Here is a 20139-nt window from a genome sequence, read left to right on the forward strand (position 1 = left end):
TCAATTCTTGGTTCCCCATTCGGATTGTTAAATCCTCTGCCAGTTGGGGTCCGTTGGGGACCCCATCCCCGAACCGGGTACCAAGGGAGCCCTCCACGCCGCATTGATCCACTATCGAACGGTCTACAGCCTGCTAGTCTCCTTTGTACACCCCGACCTCTTGCCAGTCTATTCGGACACTCCCTTCGCAGTGCCCTTCTAATCCACAGTGAGCACACTGGTTTGACCCAAGTGCTGTTCCCCCTTGCAATGCCACAGCCAATAGCTCAGTCTTCTTATGCATACGAGCATCCTCTTCCTTTTTCTCTACCTTGTCCCTATTAATGAACACTTTCCTAGCTACTTCCAACAATTCAGCAGTATTTTTCCCTAAAGTGCCCTCTAGTTTCTGCAATTTTTTTCGTATGTCTTCTGTTGATTGCGCAATAAATCTTTCATTCAACATCCTCACATTCTCTGGAGCCCTCGGGTCAACTTGCGTGTACAATTCATAAGCTTCAATCAATCATTGGAGGAAACTTTCTGGGCTCCCATCTGCTTCCTGTGTTACCAAAGACGGCTTCGACAAATTCACTGGGGGTTTCCCTGCCCTCCTAAGAGCTTCCACTGTCAAATTCTGATATTCCTTCAATGCTGTCATCTGGTCCTGGTTCCTAGGGCACCACCCTGGATCCCATTCTGGAGCCCTAGCTACCAACTCTGGTTCTAAATCTTGCACATTCGGAAATCTGGCCCTCATACACATCCTTACAGCTGCCTACCACTTTTCCCTTTCCTCTGGCGTCAACAAGGTATTCAACAACTGCTGTATGTCCTGCCAATTAGGATTATGTTTCTGCATTATGGTTTGAAACAAATCAACCATCTCAGTCAGCTTCGATGAGAGGGGTCCATAATGCTGTTTCCAATTAAGTAAATTAGTTGTTGAGAAGGGAACATATTGGAAGCAAGGTCTATACTCTGGCACCCCCTGCACATTTACAACCTGTGTATCCATCTGGTGCAAAGGACCAAGAAAGTCCTGCTGCGCAGCTGCCACCTCCACTCTGGCCGCAGCCGACCTAGTCACTACTCCAACCGGTATATCACCCCCAACAGCCCCCTCATTCTCATCACTCTCGGCCTCCTTACCCAGAACAAATGGTTGTTTCTTTATGGGCTTTTTCTCCTTATGTCGCACATCCTGTTCTGGCTTAACATGTTCACCAGCTATGCCTTCCTCCTTTCCTCCTTCCACAACTGCAGCAGCCGCTCCCCCCACAGGCACGGGCACATTAACACCCGGCACTAATGAGAGCACGGGCACATATGGAGGCGGCCTCAGGAGTTCTTCCTCGTCTTGCACTAAAACCTTTTTCAGTCTTTACATTCCCTGATCTCAGGCACCTTCACTTCCTTAGTCTTTTTTAACGCTGCCTTCAATTTTTTTCCTTTTGGTCTGGCTACACAGGCGCACCATTTCAGCTTGACATTGCAACAATTCATCAGACTGTTCTGCCACCGCATCTCCCCACTGATCTACATACTGAAACTGGTTTGGATATTTCTCCTCATTAGCAGCTATCAAGGAAGTTAGGTCATCAATAATTTGAAACTTAAACGTATCCTCCGGGGGCCAACTAACATCCATGTGGGGCCATTGCTGTTGACACAGGTATTGTAGTCTCTCCCTAGTTACCTTGAGATATGGCACCCTATATTCAGTATGATTAAAATAATCATCAAAACCTTTCAACATGCACTCCAACGGCGTGCAGGGCACACTGCCAGTCCCCCCCCCCCATCCTAACACACTACCAGCGACCTGAGGCCACCTGCAGGAACTGCGCTGATTTAACCACCCATACAACCTACATGGACTTCGTTAGGACAGCCGTCCCGAGTCCAGGGAGGTGATCAGGCTCCCTCTTCTATCTTCAAATCTGAGACGTCCTCACCTGAGACGTCCTCACAAAGCCCTGTCCTGGCCAGGATGCAGTTCAGACCTCCTTTCCTTCCCTTAAGGGATCTTGGACTAGCCCTCAGCACTGTCGGCCCCAACGAGGAACCATAGCCGTCTCCTGGGGGCTCAATCCCCCGTGGTGCCTGGAGAATGTTCAGAGGTGATCCCCTGCAGAGTCCAAGGGGTCAGGCTGCCCTCAGCGAAACATCGCCTCGCTAAATGTCCCGGCGGAGGAGTCACCAAAAAATGTTGTAGGAAATGACGGGACACACAAGCCAGCTCTTTAGAGAAGGAAAAGTTTTTATTTGCGCAGGTTCAAAGCAAAGAATAAATGGCCTGAACTCTGAGTGAAATTCAGGAACTTCCTTATATAGTTTATCACTTCCAGCCAAAGCCATCTGTTAGTTTTGGAAACACCTGTCAAGATTTGCCCTTGAGTTACAGCAATATTATGTCTACAGGATGTCATAATACATGGGTCAGCCAACAGACATACATAGCTCGTATTTTGAGGAACTAACAATATATGTCTACCAAACAAATTAACAGCCAAGCAAGCAGATGGGCTAAAATAGATGCTTTACTTCAGCATATTTCATGTGCAGACTTTCTTCTAACACATGTCTAACCACACAACGTCCTAAAAGCAAACCTTGCAATTTCTATATGAACAGTTAAAGCTTAATATCATGAAACCCTAGTTTGGTTCAGGCTTGAGGCCTACTTCGGTTCAGCCTGCCACCTTATGTTCAACAGGCTGGCTCTCTCTCTCTCTCTCTCTCTCTCTCTCTCTCTCTCTCTCTCTCTCTCTCTCTCTCTCTCTCTCTCTCTCTCTCTCTCTCTCTCTCTCTCTGTCTCTCTGTCTCTCTCTCTCTCTCTCTCTCTCTCTCTCTCTCTGTCTATTTTAAACATGCATACATTTCTTTTTTATTTATAGACTCGAAAACCTCGCAGATTTGATGGTGAACTTCCTGATATTTCATTATCTGATTTGCAGTTTCTTCAATCCTTTTGTCCTTCAGAAGTACAACCATTACTCAGGTAAAGTATGATTTTAATTACCTGATAAAAAGAGCTTTTGCCAATAGCCAGCCATTAAGAAATACAATTTCAAATAATTATAGGAAAAATTATTTTCCCCCTCCCTTTCTGGTTCATGAATATGCAGTTAACAAAAAAGATACAGATTTCAGCAGTCTCTATAAATGTTAAAAGGCTATTTATATAGCATATTTATAATTAGGTTAAAATATCTGTATATCAGATTTGTGAGTTGGGACTAATTTCAAAAGAAAAAATCCGTCAGAAATTCTGGGCAATAAACAAGAGAGAAACATTCTTGTGTTCTTTTTCTGTTATTTACATAGATTTATATCTGAAAACTATTTACATGTGGGTTAAATATTTTACACAGTCTTTTCAAGTAGACAAACACAGTAAATGTAATTAAATACATAAATATATTAGAAGTATTTTTAAATTAACATTTAAAGAATACTACTCCTTTTGGACTAAGTTCAAATTCTTTCCTAATTAAACTTACCAAAAGGTATATTCAAAGTATAAATAGTGAAATTGTTTGCTGAAGTTCTCCATCATTTTATCATACAATCTCTTACATGGCCTGGTTTAGCTAAGCTTGGAATTGAGAATTTAGAATGAATAGTAGGAATCAGAATGAATGGTAGGAATCAAATAAGAAATGTTATCCTTAAATTGTAATAAACAAGGCAGAAGGCTTGCAATTAATTGTTCTCCAATGTGATTATAATATAATTTATTATTTGAGAAGTGTAATAAATTTAATTTCTGTTGTATTTTTAAGGGTTCCCATACTTTGTGATTTTGAACCTCTCCACCAGCATGTACTTGCTTTACATAACCTTGTCAAAGCAGCACAGAGTTTGGATGAAATGTCCCAGACCATTACGGATTTACTGAATGAACAAAAGGTAGAACTGAGTTATATACATGTAATTTTGTGAAAGAGCAAAACATCAGGCCTTTGCAGTATTGAATTCTACAATAAAATAATTAAAGATTGGATTAAATCCAATACATTGTTCAAAGGATACTCCCTATCCCCTATTTTTAATTCCCTGCTCCCTTTATTGTTTTTATAAATAAATCAAAGTAGCAAATATACCTAATACTCCTTCCTCCTATTATTTCCTCCAAAACAACTATGTGTGGTGAGTTGGGCTGAAAAAAAGCAACTGGCTCAAAATCACTCAGTCCACTTCCATGCCTATGATGGGATTAGAAGTCACAGCCATCGACTTCTGAATTGTTGACTGTCCAGCAAGACCTGAAAAGAGAAGATGTGGAAAATCAGGTTCAGGAGTCCATGTAAGCTCAGCACCATTCTTGATAGCTGGAGAATGTCATTCTATAGGTGTCCTATAGGCGTGCCATAGGTTTGCCGTGATGGCAAACCTATAGCACGCAGAGCCCTCTCTGTGGGCATGCACACCATTGCCAACTGCTCTTCTGGGTTTCATCATGCGAAGACCAGCTGGCCATAGTGCATGAGCGAGATAGAACCCAGAAAAGCAGTTGGCGGCTGTGCGCATGCGCACTGCTCAGCTGCTCTCTTCCTGGTTCCGTTACTCCGGCAGGTTCATGCACTCCAGGTTCGGCACTCGGTGCTGAAACGGTTAACAATCACTGTCTTATGTTCATTTCATAGAGCCCTGAGGATACAGATAGTCCTTGACTTAAAACCATTGATTTAACAATGGTGAAAACTTACAGCTTCCTCAGATAAAAGTGATTTATGACCTGTCCTTGAAGTTGTGACCATCGCACCACCGTTGCAGTCACATGGTTACAATTCAGGCACTTGACATCAGACTCACATTTACCTCTGGTGCAGCTTCCTGCAGTCATGCAATTGCAATTTGCAGCCTTTCTAGCCAGTTTCTGACAAGCAACAGCAAGTGGGGAAACCAAAGTCATTTAATAGTAATTTGTTTAATGACCACATTAAAAATGAGCATTATGTTGGTCTTGGTCTCGTGGTTATTGCTTTACAATCACTCTAATTTATGATAGAAATTCCAGTCCCAGTTATTGTAAATCAAAGACTAGCTATATGTATAAGAAAACTGTAGCATCTAGACTTTTTTTAACATCTGTTTCCCAGAGTATAAAAAGTCCTTTTGGGAATGTTGTATACTAGAAAATGTAATGTGGTGGAGAATTAACCAATTGATGGATATAATAATATGACTGGCACTCACTTGCACACTACCGCTCCGCATAATAAAAATACAAATTTTGAAAGACCCTTTTAAAAATGGTACTGATAATTAATATTTTCTCTATTCAGAATTCAGAAGGGAAAAAAGGTGTTCAAAATGCTCTAGATTACTCAAGTAATAATACATCATGGTAAATCCTTAAATCTTTTTCTGGCTACTCTAATGGGTCTCCCACAACCATTCATGGGATTCTGAGTTCTATTTGTTCCAATAGAAGAAAAATTAAAGAGTTAGAACAAACTAAATTATTAAAACAATCCTAGTAAACCACTATCCTTCATCTTAGGCCAAAAGCATAATGGGATAAAATAAACTTTTTTATCCCGCTTATAAAAGCTAGCCTCAGTCCAACTGATTGTTGATTAAAGATATGAGTTACTGTTGGTGGGAAATCCTGGTTAGTAGGGCCCAAATTGATACACCAAATAGAGATAAGGGGAAATCCTCACCACAGTTTCTACATGGTGTTTACAAAAGAACTATACGTCTCCCAACACCTTCAAATATTGTACCAACCCCTTCTGGGGAATACAGCCATTTCAGAATAAGTACTGTGATAGTTTGTTAGGATACCATAATGTGGGATACATATCATTTTAAATAATGGGGATTCAGGCACATCCACAGGTCATTAGTTTAATTGTAGCCAAGTGGTTATTTTTAGAAAAAAGCACAATTCCATTTGTAATTTGTGGTACTTTAATTACTCAATTACAGCCTTCCAGATGTTGTAGACTGCACTTCCCATTATTGTTTGCATGCTAGACTTGATGTGCATTGGAATTTAAGAAGATCTGGGTGTCATATTGACATTCCAGTTTAAAATGTTAGAAGAATGGTTTCCAGAACAATTTTATTAAATTACTTAAAGTGATGTGTTTGTATACTAGTGGATTCAAGTGTACCTACATTAACATAAAATGTAAAGTTTTCAGGATAATGAGATGTCTTGAAAAAGTTTTCTCAGCAGTCTTAAACTCTTTCAGGGAGTCTTGTACTCCTGTTTATATTTTTAAGAAGAAAACTCTTTCCTGGTCATTTCTGTAATTGTGAATTGGAAAGCATCAGACCATCCTCTAGTTCTTACTCAATATCTGATTTTCAACTACAGATTTAGAAATGCACAGTAGCCTAGGCTTTTATTCGAACTGGCATATGGATAGATGTAAGCTTTATTTATTTATTTGTTCAATTTCTGTAGCTATCAATCAAGCTTACACTTCAAAATTTATACTACAATTAAAACAAAAGCATTTTAAAATAATTAAAAATATATAAAATTCAATAAATAAATATATATAGCAACCGAAATACTTGGACAGTTAACAATAAAGCCAGGAAATGGGGCCCTTGATGTATTTAGCACCCCTTGGGAATATAGCCAGGTTTTTAGAGCCCTACAAAAGTCTAACAACTTTATTGGTGTAATACTTGAATTTGAAAATACATGCAAAGGTGTGTTTATCTTTCGTTTTTCCATGTGTTATGCTTCACGCCACATGTGTGTGTGTGTGTGTGTGTATGCATTCTGTGCCATATTAAAAGGAAATACTGTGTCTGAACTGATTTTTTCTTTCTATGCCGCCAACTTATTATATAATCAGTCCAAATAATTATAAACAGTAATAACTATAAACAAATAAACAGTGCTTTTACAGCTCTCTCTAAGCGGTTTACAGAGTCAGGATACACACACACACACACACACACACACACACACACACACACACAGAAAATCTGGGTCCTCATTATCTCTTATTTGTTTATTTGGGATGTTCTATTAAAATTACAGTAGTTTATACTGACACAAGTTTATATTCATGGATAGATTTCACTGATAATTTATATGCTTTCACTTAATAAAATTGTAATCTGATGCAATATAGCTATTATACCTTGCTTTAAAAAAAACTAAGTATAATAAGTGCACTTTCTTTTATAATTTTCTATTAGTTTAATTTGACTGGTCTGACTATTCAGACTTATGACGTGTTGCCAAATAAGAATTGTCTGGCATACACTTAGATTGCCTCTTTCTCACAATTGCTCCCCCTGCATTCAGTAGCTGCTTTTAAACTGTTATGAGCTTTTAGGCATGAACATTTCTCTAAAAGATACAAAAAGCTTCATAAACCCTATGGCATGTGTGGGAGTGTATTTGAGTTGGATCCTGTATTGGGAATTGTTAGGAAAGAATATTATTTTAACTCTTACTTACTTTTTATTCTTATAGGCTTCCAATAGTCAAGCCTCGCCACAATCTATCACTACACCAAGAATAGAAAATACAACAGGAACAACAATTGCTACCTCTCCTAAAACTCCATCACTTCTCAGTCTTCAGGGTCCTCTTTGCCCATCTGTGTGTCCTCCAGCTCCTTTAGAAGAATTGTCTCCAGACAGTATTGATGCTCACACGTTTGATTTTGAAACAATTGCCCACCCAAGCATAGATCAATCTCTTAAACAAGAATCTTTAGATTTAGACTCATTGGCCGAAAGTCCAGAATCTGATTTTATGTCTGCAGTGAATGAGTTTATAATAGAAGAAAATCCATCATCTCCAAACGTGATAAGTGACCCTCAAAGTCCAGAAATGATGGTAGAATCCCTCTATTCCTCAGTTATCAATGCAATAGATAGTAGGAGGATGCAAGACACAAATATATGTGTAAAAGATGTAGTTTTAGAAAATCCTGCTCTAAATGTTTACATGGACAAATGCAGAGATGTTGCCCAAGAATCTCAGTTAAATTTAATGAATATCAAAGAAGACCTTTACCACTTTAGAACATTTGTAAAAAAAGAACAGTGTAACTTTTCCTCCTCTTTAAAATGTACTTCAGTAGAAATAAGGAATATTATAGAGAAAGTCAAACTTTCTCTTGAAAAATCTTTAAAGGATAAGCATCAAAAAGAACTTCAGTCTGTAAAAACTGAATATGAAAGTAAAATAAATATTTTAGTTGAAGATAGTGAAGAAAACAAAAAAAGGATTTCTAAATTACATTGTGACTTAAAAGAACTTGAAGAAGTTTTACATGACAAAGATAATGAATTTGAAATAGTAAAGAATGAAAAGGAAGCAGTTGTATTCTTACAAAATGAAAAAGATCAGAAATTGATTGAAGTGGAATGCCAAATGAAGAAGCTATATCATGAAATTAAAGAACTGACAGAGTCACGTGAAAGAGTATTAGAAAATTTGAAAAAACTTAATGTTGAAAATGAGAAACAATTGCAACTTCTGAAAGCAGAATGTCAAACTATTGAGCAAGATCATCTAAAGGAATTAGAATCTAATCTACATGTCAGACATACACAAGAATTTGAAGAATTAATAGCCAAACACGATGATTGTTTAGAGAAGTTAAAAAAAGAACATCAACACCAACTTGAAAAACTGCAGGAATCTCATGCTGCTGATGTCTTTGAAAAAGAACAACAGATTGAGGAATTAAAGATTAAGGTTTCTGAATTATCTGACTGGAGATGTAAGCTCGAAGTTGAACTAGCATTGAAAGAAGCAGAAGCAGATGAAATGAAAGTACTTATCGAAGCAAACAAAGCTCAGCAGCAAAGTAATCTCAGAACCCTTGTTGACAAAGAAACTGAAATGCTAAGAGAAGAGACAGATAAATTAAGGCATATAATTCAAGTTAGTAACGACGAATATCAGGTAGGTTTAGCAGATCTGAGGACTATAATAACAGTTGAGAAAGATCACTGCATTTCAGAATTAATTGACAGACATGAAGGAGAAGCAAATTTGCTTAGAACAGAATTGGATAAAACAACCTCCTTGCATCAGAAAGCACTGGAAACAGAAAAAAACCTGGAAGAACAAATTAAAGAATTGCAAGGTAAGCTGGAATTAGAAATGAATGCTGTACAAAGACAAAAAGAAGAGCTTTTAGTGTTGTGTGAACAGCAGAAGAAATATGAAAACACCATTGAGAAACTCCTAGAAGAAAAGGAACTATTAATAGCTACCCATGAACAAGACAAGAAAGAGATGGTACAGAAACTCAGTTGTGAAAAAGAAGATGCAGTACAAAATGCTCTTAAAGAATTTGAATTGCAGAGAGATGCTGTTGAAAAAGAACTTTTGGAAAAAATCCAGCAACTTGAGATGCAAGTTAATCAGAGGTATTGTATGAATTAGGGTACCTTCTAATATTTTAAATGACAACAACAGTCTGAATATATTTTGTATGAATTGACAAAATAGAATATAAAATTGGAGGAGTATCTCTTCAGTTGGTTTGCTTGTCCACTCAACCAGCCCTATATTTTCCCCACAGATACCATCAGCCTATCTCTTATCCTAACATACAAATCAATTTTTATTCCAATTATTTCATGGGTTATACTGAGGAAATGAGTTATTAGTTATTTTCTCTAAGTTTTAATACTGAATGACATGTTATTTCAAACCATCCCATATTGGGCTACATATTGCTTTGGATTTATACTGCATTATCCTAGTGGATCAGAGACATTGGTATTTTTAAAGAAATGGTTGCACATTAAAATTTTATCCCATATTAAAAAGTTACCATCACAAGAAGGATATATAAAAGCTTTCCCTTTGATGTGGAAAGTTTTTTCATACAAGAGGTATTTTTCGAACAAATTATTATATGTAGATTTAACTACTTATATGTATTTAAAATATCTATACTACAAATTACCCACAAAACATCTTGTACTCATGGTTGGGTAAAACTTTGAATTTCTAGTCACTACTGCAAAATGTTAATCATATTGTTATTTGCTTTTATCCCCCACCTATCCAAAGCTGTTGTATAAGGAATCATACCAGCTATGTTTCAACTCATGCTTATTCTTTTTTTCTTTTTTTTGATGTAATGGTCAGATTTATTTTGTGGGTCAAACTTATATGAATTAGCATAAGCTTTGGTAAAATTGTGCCATCTGTTTGAGAATGAACAAAATAGTATAGTTGAACATAATTCAGTACTTGCTGTTTTCTAAACAGTTATTTAATCTACTTACTGCTAAAACTGTCATGTCTGTAACCTTTACGTGGGCAGATGGTCATAGATCAAACTTTTTCAGCCAAGGTACCTTAAATGAGCTATCTTACAGAATGCATCCAAACTCCCATGGACTCCCATGAAATTGACATTCAGAAAATTTTATAGAACATTTTGTTGCATAAAATTATTATAAAACATTTTATGATATAATAAACAATGCCATAAAACATTTCCTGTGGTCAACTTCTGATGTTTATGCTGTACAATTCAACAAGGGCTACTTTTAAGGCAGATACAATTAAATATCTCCTTGTATTTTTAAGAAGTTTTCAGTACATTCGGGAAGAGTGCTTTATATATTTTTAAAAGGCCTTTAAGCATCTTAATGCATTGTGCTGCCCTGATCATGATCTCTTTGCTTGGCAACCTGTTCATGTTTATGGCTGATTGTCCAATGCACAGTGATCATATGATTGCCATTTGCAATCTTCTCTGCCGCTTCCCCAGAAAGTTAATGGAAAGCCAACAGGAAAGTTTCCAAGCTGCTGAGAGGACTGCTTGTTTCTGGTGCTGAGGACTCCTTGTTTCTGGGGCTGGCTGAAAGAATTCCTGCTGGAAGGAATCTGAGTTCTGTATGGAGTTTATTACACCACCACCCCTTGAAAATCCTGAAACTCTGTTTATGCATCCCAATGAAGAATTTCTCCCCAATGGAAAGAGGGAAGAGGAACTAATTTGCCAGGCTGCAGGCATGGAGTTTCATTTTAATTCAATTCTGCAGCCTGATGATGAATGTTTCCCCCCACCTGCCACTCCTGACTCAGAGCCCCCATACACAAACTCCCAAAGCACCTATACCGCTTACCTGGGCTTCCATTCACTTAACAACTCAGTCGAAACCAGGAGTGGCAGGATTGCTGTTATTGAGTGAAATTATCACATGGTTGTCTTTCTTGCCAGTTGCTTTTGCTCAAGAATCGAGATTCTGGTCCCCCCGTAAATGAAAAGGATTATGATTTATGGAATTGTAATTCACACCAGGTCTCCTATTATCCAGTAGATTATTTTATTTATGTTAAACAGAAGACAAAGCACGAGCCATTCTTGACAACTTGCCTTTGATTTACAAGAAATTTAGTAAGAAATTAAATGTTTGAAGAAAATATATGTGCCTTTGTTGCAGCAGCAAAACGTTTTCATTTTTAAAATTATGATAATAAAATATAAACCTGAGAAGTGCGGCAGGTTTATTGATGTAGATTGTATATGGCATCAAGATGAAATGCTCTCCAATTCAATTTAATTGAAATTGTTGAAATAGTTGAAATAACGAGAGAAGCTAAATACATGAGTAATTACTCATATAGAATTAATCATCTGTTGATTAGATGACACAAATGTAGTGAAAGTATTATAATTTATTTCTGTCTATATTCATATTTGATTTAATATCCATATCTCTGAATATTTTTTAATAAATGCATGAATATTCCTACAATATATTAATTAGTAATATTTAATGAATAAAACTATTTTATTCATATTTTTATAGATTTCATAAACTGAGCTTATAGATTTCATAAACTAATGACATTTGTGTCATCTAATCAACAGCAGATTAATTCTATATGAATAATTACTCATGTATTTAGCTTCTCCCATTATTTCAACTATTATTTCAACTATTTCAACGCATGGAAAACAATGCATATTTAAAATCAAAATTAATTTTGATCAACAGAAGCAATAAATTGCTACATCATAAAATTGGACAAAAGTATTAACAATTATTCCTTTCAAATTATTTTATCAAATGAAAAACTAATGTTATTTTATCCATATTTTATTTCCAACGAAAAATAGCTGCACTTTCCAATTCTTATAATATGTGTGTCTTTCTCTCTTTATTTGATGAATTTCAGTTTTAAGAGCAAAAGGTTTTATTTAGATATTCTTTATTTTAGAAAAAAACAAAAATAGTTAATTGTAGACTCAAAGGTACTTTTTCAAAAGTCAGCTGGATTATGTTTTGGATGAAAAGCAAAACAATTTGTTCCTTAAGGGGGAAAAAACATTTGCCTTTTGAAAAAAAACCATTGGGACAACCATGACCTGGATGACTGAGAATCTCAGTTCATTGTAAAATTTTGAATTTTCCCAGAGAGATGGCTTTCATTAAAGTTCTTTAACTATATACAACTTCTGCCATTATCAAATATTGTAATGCCAAAAATCATCCAGTTATAAATTGAAATTCCTTGGTTTTGTCTAAACAAAGCAAAATGAATACCATTATTTATTAAAGTTTCCAGTTAACAATTTATTTTTAATCAAATATTGCTTATAATTCTTTGCAAAGTAGCATCACTAATAGATCCCATCCTTTTCATTCATTCTGTCTTGTCATAATTTAAATTATTCAGTTTTGATTGTGGCTGATGGGTTAGCAGCATCTAAGTTCTGAGGCTTCAGTCAGGAAGTATGTTAAATGAATGTATTCACATTGTTCAAGGATGTTCTTATTTTAAAATGTACCTTTTCTTGTTGCAGTTTTTGTAATACCTCATCCACCTTCTGTATCACTTCTATAAGTTTAAAATAATTTCATCCAGTTTTGCATTCATGTCTATTTTTCTAAGCAGTATTTTTAAATATATATTACAAAATAGTTGAAATTGTATCCATCCCTGAAAGATAAAACGAAGGTACAGTAAATATGTTTTATTTCCATTTCATTTCGAACAATCACATGTATACTGTGCATAACCGGGGCATATAACATTGAGCAATAAGCACAGCCCTCCCTCTTGTCGACAATACCCCCCCAAAATACAAACCCAATATACCACCTTGACCCACCATACACCCTCTTTCGCCCCCCTCCAACTTTCGTTCTTCCTTCCAACATTCCCCTCTACTTCCCTACTATCACTCCTCTCTCCCAATACATTCCCTCCCTTCCTTCTCCTCCTCCCTCCAATCCTCTCTCCCACCCTCTCTACCCCTCTTTCTTCTTTCCCTCTACTCCTCCCTTCGGCGTATTTCTACTGTCTATCAATATATTCAGCTTGTCCTATTTTTACACTAAAATTAAAGAGCCACAGTATACAAGTGCAATCATGTTACTTTAGAATCTAACACATACTATATTTCCCCCCTCCCCCCTAAGACCCTCCCTCCCTTCCCCCCCCGACTTCCCAGAGACCGTACACGGTATAGCTTTTTAACAAACACAGTCTAAAATATATTAAAACAAAGGAGATTAAAGAAAAAGAAAAAAAAGAAAGTCAATAAGATCTCTATGTTGCACTCAGCTTCTTGCTGTTACCCAAACTTTAAGCAGTTTAACTTATTCCTAATCTTAAGCATAGGCTAGCTGGAATTTCTTAGTCCCATATTTGTTTTGTGTATAGTCAATCCATTTTTTCCAGTCTCGTTTATATCTCTCATTTGAGTGGTCTTTAAGATATGCTGAAATTTTAGCCATCTCGGCTAAGTTTGTAACTTTCAATGTCCATTCTTGAGTTGTAGGCACGTCTTCCTTCTTCCAGTATTGTGCCACCAAACAGTCTTGCTGCCGTTATTAAGTGCAGAACCAAATTGGTCTCTACCGCTGTAAAGTCAGTACATATTCCTAGTAAAAATAGCTGAGGAGTGAATTTTATCCTTCTTTTGAAGATATTTTGCATGATCCACCACATTTTTATCCAAAATGCCTTAACCTTTCGACATGTCCACCATATATGAAAATATGTAGCATCGAGAGAACCACATCTCCAACATTTAGGCTGTACATTCGGATACATAGAAGCCAGCTTTTTAGGATCTAAACGCCATCTATAAAACATCTTATAAAAATTTTCTCTCAAATTTTGTGCTTGTGTAAATTTCACATTTCTTACCCATATTCTTTCTCACGTGTCCAGCATTATTGGTTCTTCAATATTCTAAGCCCACTTTATCATACAGTCTTTAATCAATTCCGTTTCCGAATCCATCTGTATTAGTACATTATATATCGTCTTTATATGCATTAAGCTTTGATCTCTTATTTGTTTAAACAGATTACCCTCAACTTTGACAAAACCAGTTTTTTGGTCTATTTTCCACCTGGCCTGTAATTGGCCATACTGAAACCATGTTTGAACTACCTTCTCCTCTTTTAGTACCTCTAAAGATTTTAATTGTAGCACCCCCCTTTCTGAAGTGAGAAGTTGTCTGTAAGTGGTTCTATCGTGTTTTTGTTCTATATTCATATTTTCAATTGCATGTCTAGGAATTGCCCACATGGGCAACTTATCATTTAGTTTATGTTGATATTTTTTCCAGACCCGCAATAAAGCATTTCTTAAAATATGATTTTTAAAGTTCTTATCCAATTTTTTGTTGAATAACAAGTAAGCATGCCAACCATATACCAAATCATGTCCCTCGATATTCAATATTCTATCATTGGTTAAATGGGTCCAATCACTAATTGCAGATAATGCCACTGCATCATAATATAATTTTAAATTAGGTAGTTTCAATCCTCCTCTCTCACGTACATCTTGCATTATTTTCATCTTTACCCTCGGCTTCTTTCCTGCCCATACAAATTTGTTGATACCCTTCTGCCATTCTAAAAGATTCACATCTCTTTTAAGTATTGGTAACATTTGGAAAAGAAATAAAAATTTTGGTAAAATGTTCATTTTCACTGCCGCTATCCTACCCAGCAAAGATAAATGCAATTTCTCCCATTTTTTCATTTCCGTCTGTATACTATGCCAAAGTGGTTCATAATTATGCTTATATAATTTCCCATTTGAAGTTAAAATGTTAACTCCAAGATATTTGACTTTTTTAACTACCTCACATCCTAGCATCACTCCTAATTCTTCCTTTTGTTTAGTATTCATATTTATAGCTAATATTTTAGTTTTTCCTAAATTTATTTTAAAGCCAGAGACTTGACCATATTGATTAATCGTATTCATTAAGACCATACTGGATTCCTGCGGTTGTTCCAATATTATGACCAAATCATCCGCAAAAGCGCAGACTCTATATTCTTGCTGCCTAATCTTGATCCCTTTTAAACCATCCAAGCCCCGTATTTTATTCAATAATACTTCCAAAGTTATAATGAACAATAGTGGGGACAAAGGACAGCCCTGTCTTGTACCTTTTTCGATTTGAAAGGAGTCTGTTAAACTTCCGTTGACTATGATTTGAGCTGTTTGCTGTTGGTATATTGCTTTAATTGACCGTAAAAAGCTATCTCCTATCTGCATTTTTTGCAATATCTTCAACAGAAATTGCCAATTAACTCGATCAAAGGCCTTCTCAGCATCCAAAAATATGAACGCAGCAGGGATTTGATTGTTCTTTCCCAAATATTCTAAAGCATTAATGATTAGTCTAACATTACTCTTCATCTGTCTCCCCTGTATAAAACCTGTTTGGTCAGTATGTATCAATTGTTGAATAACCACCATTAACCTATTTGCTAGTATTTTAGTAAAAATTTTATAATCTACATTAAGTAATGAAATAGGTCTATAATTTTTTGGTTGGGTAATATCTTGATCTTCTTTGGGTATCAACGATATAAACACTGTCTTCCATGATGTGGGCACTTTACCTTCTGTTTGAATTTTATTAAATAGTTCTCTAAGAGGTTCTACCATTTCTAACTAAGTTTTTATAGTAAACCGCTGTCAGGCCATCTGTGCCTGGTGCTTTCCCTAACTTTAGTTGTTTGATTACCTGCAGGATTTCCCCAGAGGTTATTGGTTGGTTCAACTTTTGCCTGTACTCTTCTCTAACTAGGGGTATTTTCTCTTTATCTAAGTATTTGTCTATGTCTAAACCCCTAATTTTGTCCCCTTTGTACAGTTCTGTAAAAAATTCCCGAAATGCCTTTTGAATCTCCTCTTGTTGAAACACCTCCTTCCCTCTATAACACAATTTAGATACATTTCGAATTTTTCTTTTTTTCCTAATCTGATAAGCCAACCACCTGCCGGGTTTGTTTGCGTTACAAAAAGTATTCTGTTTTGCATATAATAAACTAGTGGTTACCTGGTCAGAGATCAACATATCAAATTGGGATTTTAATATGGAGATTGCTTCCTTAGCCTTTGTATTGCCTGGATTTAATATTAGTTCCAACTCTTTCCCTTTAATTTCCTCTTCCAATTCTTTTCGTTTTTGCCCTTGTTTATATCTATGTATTTTGTTTATATTCATCAGTACTCCTCTCATATACGCTTTGCTTGCATCCCATACAAATTCCATAGATGTACCCTTATTCATGTTCAGAACAAAGTATTCAGATAACAATTTTTTACAATCATTAATATACTTTTCATATCTAAATAAGTTTTCATTCAACCTCCAAGACCTTCTTGCCTGCACTACCCTTCCCAATTCCATCCAAACTGGGTTATGATCCGAAAGAACCCTCACCGCAATCTTTGTCTTCTTCACCCTAGAAAGTAAATCATTAATGATTAGTATAAAATCAATCCTTGAAAGAGATTGATGTCTATCAGAAAAAAAGGTGAAGTCATATTCTTCTGCATTTCTTTCTCGCCAAGCGTCTCTCAATTCGAAGTCGTCCATCATGTCAAAAAAGGATTTGGGTAACTTAGCTCGGATTTTAGTATTTGGGCGAGAGGTCTTCTTATCTCTTTTAGTGTCAATCACACCGTTCCAGTCACCCAATAGTATACAAGACTTAAAGTCCCACTGTACTAATTTAACATGAAGATTTCTATAAAATCCGTCTTGCTGTTGATTAGGAGCATAAATTCCCAAAAGTAGTGTCTTTTTCCCTTCTAAGATTAGGTCTAGTGCGATATATCTTCCAAAGGGATCTGCTTCAATTAGTTCAGCCTTAATGTCTTTTCTTAAGTATACAACTATGCCATTTTTCTTTTCCGTAGCAGAGGTCACAAAATGTTGACCAAGTTTGGGGTTGAACAAATATTTTTGATCAGTTGATTTGATATGAGTTTCTTACAGACAAATTATATCATTCTTGAACTGTTTAAGATAGTGAAATATTTTCTTTCTCTTCTGTGGAGAGTTCAGTCCATTGACATTCCATGTCAAAATCTTAGTTGTCATTTTTGGTTGCCTGAAGCTTTTTTAGAGCCTCCTGCATGGCCTGTCTAACCTTTGGCCTGGCTCCTCCCACAGCTTCTGAGCTTGTTGCTGTAACTCCTTGGTCGATGGCCGGTGATTGTTGAGATTGTTGCATTGTTGCTTGTTTTTCCATTTGTCTGGTAGTCATACGGCTAGGTCTTTGTTCCCTGACCCCTTGCCCTTCCGGGAGGAGGAGATGGTACATTTTGTCTGGTAGTTGTGTGGTTTGCTGTTTATCTTGTCCTTCTCGTGGTCTTTCTCCAGATCCAGATGATTCAGGGTGTCCCACCTTCAGAATCTTGTGATAGAAATCTCGAGCTTTCCATACAGAGTTGAGACGATATCTTTGCTTGTCAAATGTAATTATAATACCAAATGGCACGTCCCATCTATACTGTATCTGACGATTTCTGAGCTCTTCCACTAGAAAAGCATAATCTCTCCTGGCTCTTAGCATTTGAGGTGGTATTTCTTTCAAGACAATCAAATCCTGTCCGCCAATTTGAAGCCTGGTGTTATAGGACTCTTGTAGTATGTTTCTGAACTCTCTTGTAGCAAAGTATATAACTACATCTCGGGGGAGTTGCTTCTGTTTTGCCGCCCAAGAATTAACGCGATAAATTTTATCGATCTGCCAGTCAAAGTTGGACCCCGGTCTTCCCACCAGACAGTCAAAAGCCTCTGAAAACATCTGCTTTAAGTTCTCCTGTTTATCTTCGCGCAGCCCCCTGACTCTTAATGCAAGCTCCATCTGTCTGTACTGTATCATAATAATTTGTTTTTCAGCATTTTCAACTTTTTGTTCCACCACTTCAGTTTTAGATGTCAAATTAGTATTGGCTTCATTAAGAACCTCTAAGTTATCTTCCATTCCAGAAACATATTCTGTCAGTACATTTACAAGTCCCATCATATCATCATTCATTTTGGCGATCCTAGTATCAAACTTATCATATAAGACTTTCATCTCATTCTTTATTTCCTCTCTGAATTCTCTGAAAGTTTCTAAATTCTGCTCTCTAAATTCTCTAAACGTTTCCAAAAAGAATTCTTTCGTTAACAGATCTCCACTAGGGGGCATAGAGGGTGGAGGCTGCAACTTTGTGCCAGGTATGGGGGACGTAGCCCTAGGAGGTAATTTCCCAGGATTTAATTTTGATGCCATTATGTCTTTTCTTCAAGCAATTAATCAAACTCTGCTGGCCCGCTGTGCAGCTTACAAAAAAAAAGAAAAGTTCCTCCCTTTTTGCAGAGAGTTTGCGGAAGGTTTCAAAAGATTCGCATTATACCAAAACAGTTCAGCAAATACACCTCTGTTTGGAATGTCTCTATATTAGCAAAGAGTCTTTGAAAACTTTTAAAGGTTGATAAGAAAAAAAATCTTGTAATCTTTCCAGAGAAGTGGAGCTAATTAGTGAGAGGCTATTCCTTTGATCTTTGTTATCACTGTCTTTGCCGAGGAGTTAGGAATGTACCATTATTGCAATTGCGGAAGCTGCAGAATTGCCATCTTGGGAGCAATTGCACAAAGGAAACTTGTAAAACTGAAGCTAGGATTTTTTTTAGGAAAAGCAAATAAGGTTCTCAGGTACGGACTCTGCTTGTATTAGTTTCAGATAAATATCTCAAAAATTGTCCTAAGAGGGGTTTCCTTGCTTTGCGCTGTAAAAACAGCCGAGGTTTCTGGCTGGAGATATGACTCAGCCTTGGTTGCCCCCCCCCCCCCACTTCTGTTCGCAGCAGAAAAAAAAGCTGCAAACTTCAAAGAAAGCTCTTACCAGCTGGATCTCTCTCTCAGTCTTCTTGCCTGAAGAATGAGATATCTGCTAGGTGTTTAGGCAGATAACGCAACTAGAAACCTGGGGGCAGCTCAATTAAGCCGCCGCCAACAGCAAGGTCCCGCCCCGGAAGCCAACTATTTTATCATCTAGAGGTTTTTTTTACCTAGTTTCAGACAATGATAACATTTTCGTAGCAAAACAGATATAATTTTGAACAAACGTCTAAGGTTTTTTGACAAGTTCAATTTTGGTTTGAAGAGAGCTTCTTACAAAAGTTAATACTCAAAGAGGATTACTTCCACTTTTTTCCCAGATATGTTCAACATATTTAGGGCAATATCCAGCATACCAAATTTACCTTAAAAAATGCAAGACTGAATTTAAGATATTCTCTCACAAAAGAATGATTATTCACACAAAAGACACATGTAGACATACATATAACTATGGTTTTTTTGCATCTAGATAAAATTAAATAGAATTATCCTCCGATTTACAGGTAAATTAGGAAAAAATACCGATTTTTCAGGAAACTACTACATTAAATATGTAATTTGTGTTTTTGTATTTAGGACATTTGTATATTATTTATTTGCTAACTTTTAAAGCAGTTTACAGTTGTTTCCATTTAGTTCTGGTACACTTTCGTTTTTAACATCATTGTAGTATGCTGAAGCTATGAAAACCAACTTTCACCCTTGAGCATTTCTGTCATGCACATTTCAATACAGGATTTCAGCAAAGAAGTTACATGGAATTACTGGTATAACATCTGAAATTTGATGAGAGGGCAAAGTTACAAGCTAGGGCTTCGAGGAAAACTCTGCTAGTTCTCTCTGACATCGTAGAAAATGAATAATTCTTCAGATTATTATTAAAAGAGAGGGAGAACAAATATGGTATAATTTGTATGTTTTTCCCCCTGGGACAAGGCTGCAAAAACTAATGGTTAAATGTAGATAGATAAAGTAGCTCTGGAACAAAACCCAGTAAGATTGTAGGTCATGTGGTTGGTT

The 20139-nt window shown here is 36.5% G+C and overlaps 1 protein-coding gene across 5 annotated transcripts in view; it reads left to right on the forward strand.

Moving 5' to 3' along the window:
• The window catches only part of RB1CC1 (RB1 inducible coiled-coil 1), an 83808-nt gene that overhangs the window by 48933 nt on the left and 14736 nt on the right, over window positions 1-20139 (forward strand). For all 5 annotated transcript variants that reach the window (XR_015695646.1, XM_014074838.2, XM_014074829.2 and 2 more), the window contains 3 exons: window positions 2880-2983; window positions 3768-3894; window positions 7439-9354. Coding sequence is in view for 4 of the 5 variants with exons in the window: in XM_014074838.2 (XP_013930313.2) it covers window positions 2880-2983; window positions 3768-3894; window positions 7439-9354 (2147 nt within the window). In the remaining variant the exon portion in view is untranslated. The remainder of the gene's footprint in view (window positions 1-2879; window positions 2984-3767; window positions 3895-7438; window positions 9355-20139) is intronic.

This window comes from Thamnophis sirtalis, unplaced genomic scaffold (assembly GCF_051295495.1).
Source record: "Thamnophis sirtalis isolate CommonGarterSnake01/CBP01778 unplaced genomic scaffold, rThaSir2_p1.2 scaffold_2, whole genome shotgun sequence".
NCBI classification, from domain to species: domain Eukaryota; kingdom Metazoa; phylum Chordata; class Lepidosauria; order Squamata; family Natricidae; genus Thamnophis; species Thamnophis sirtalis.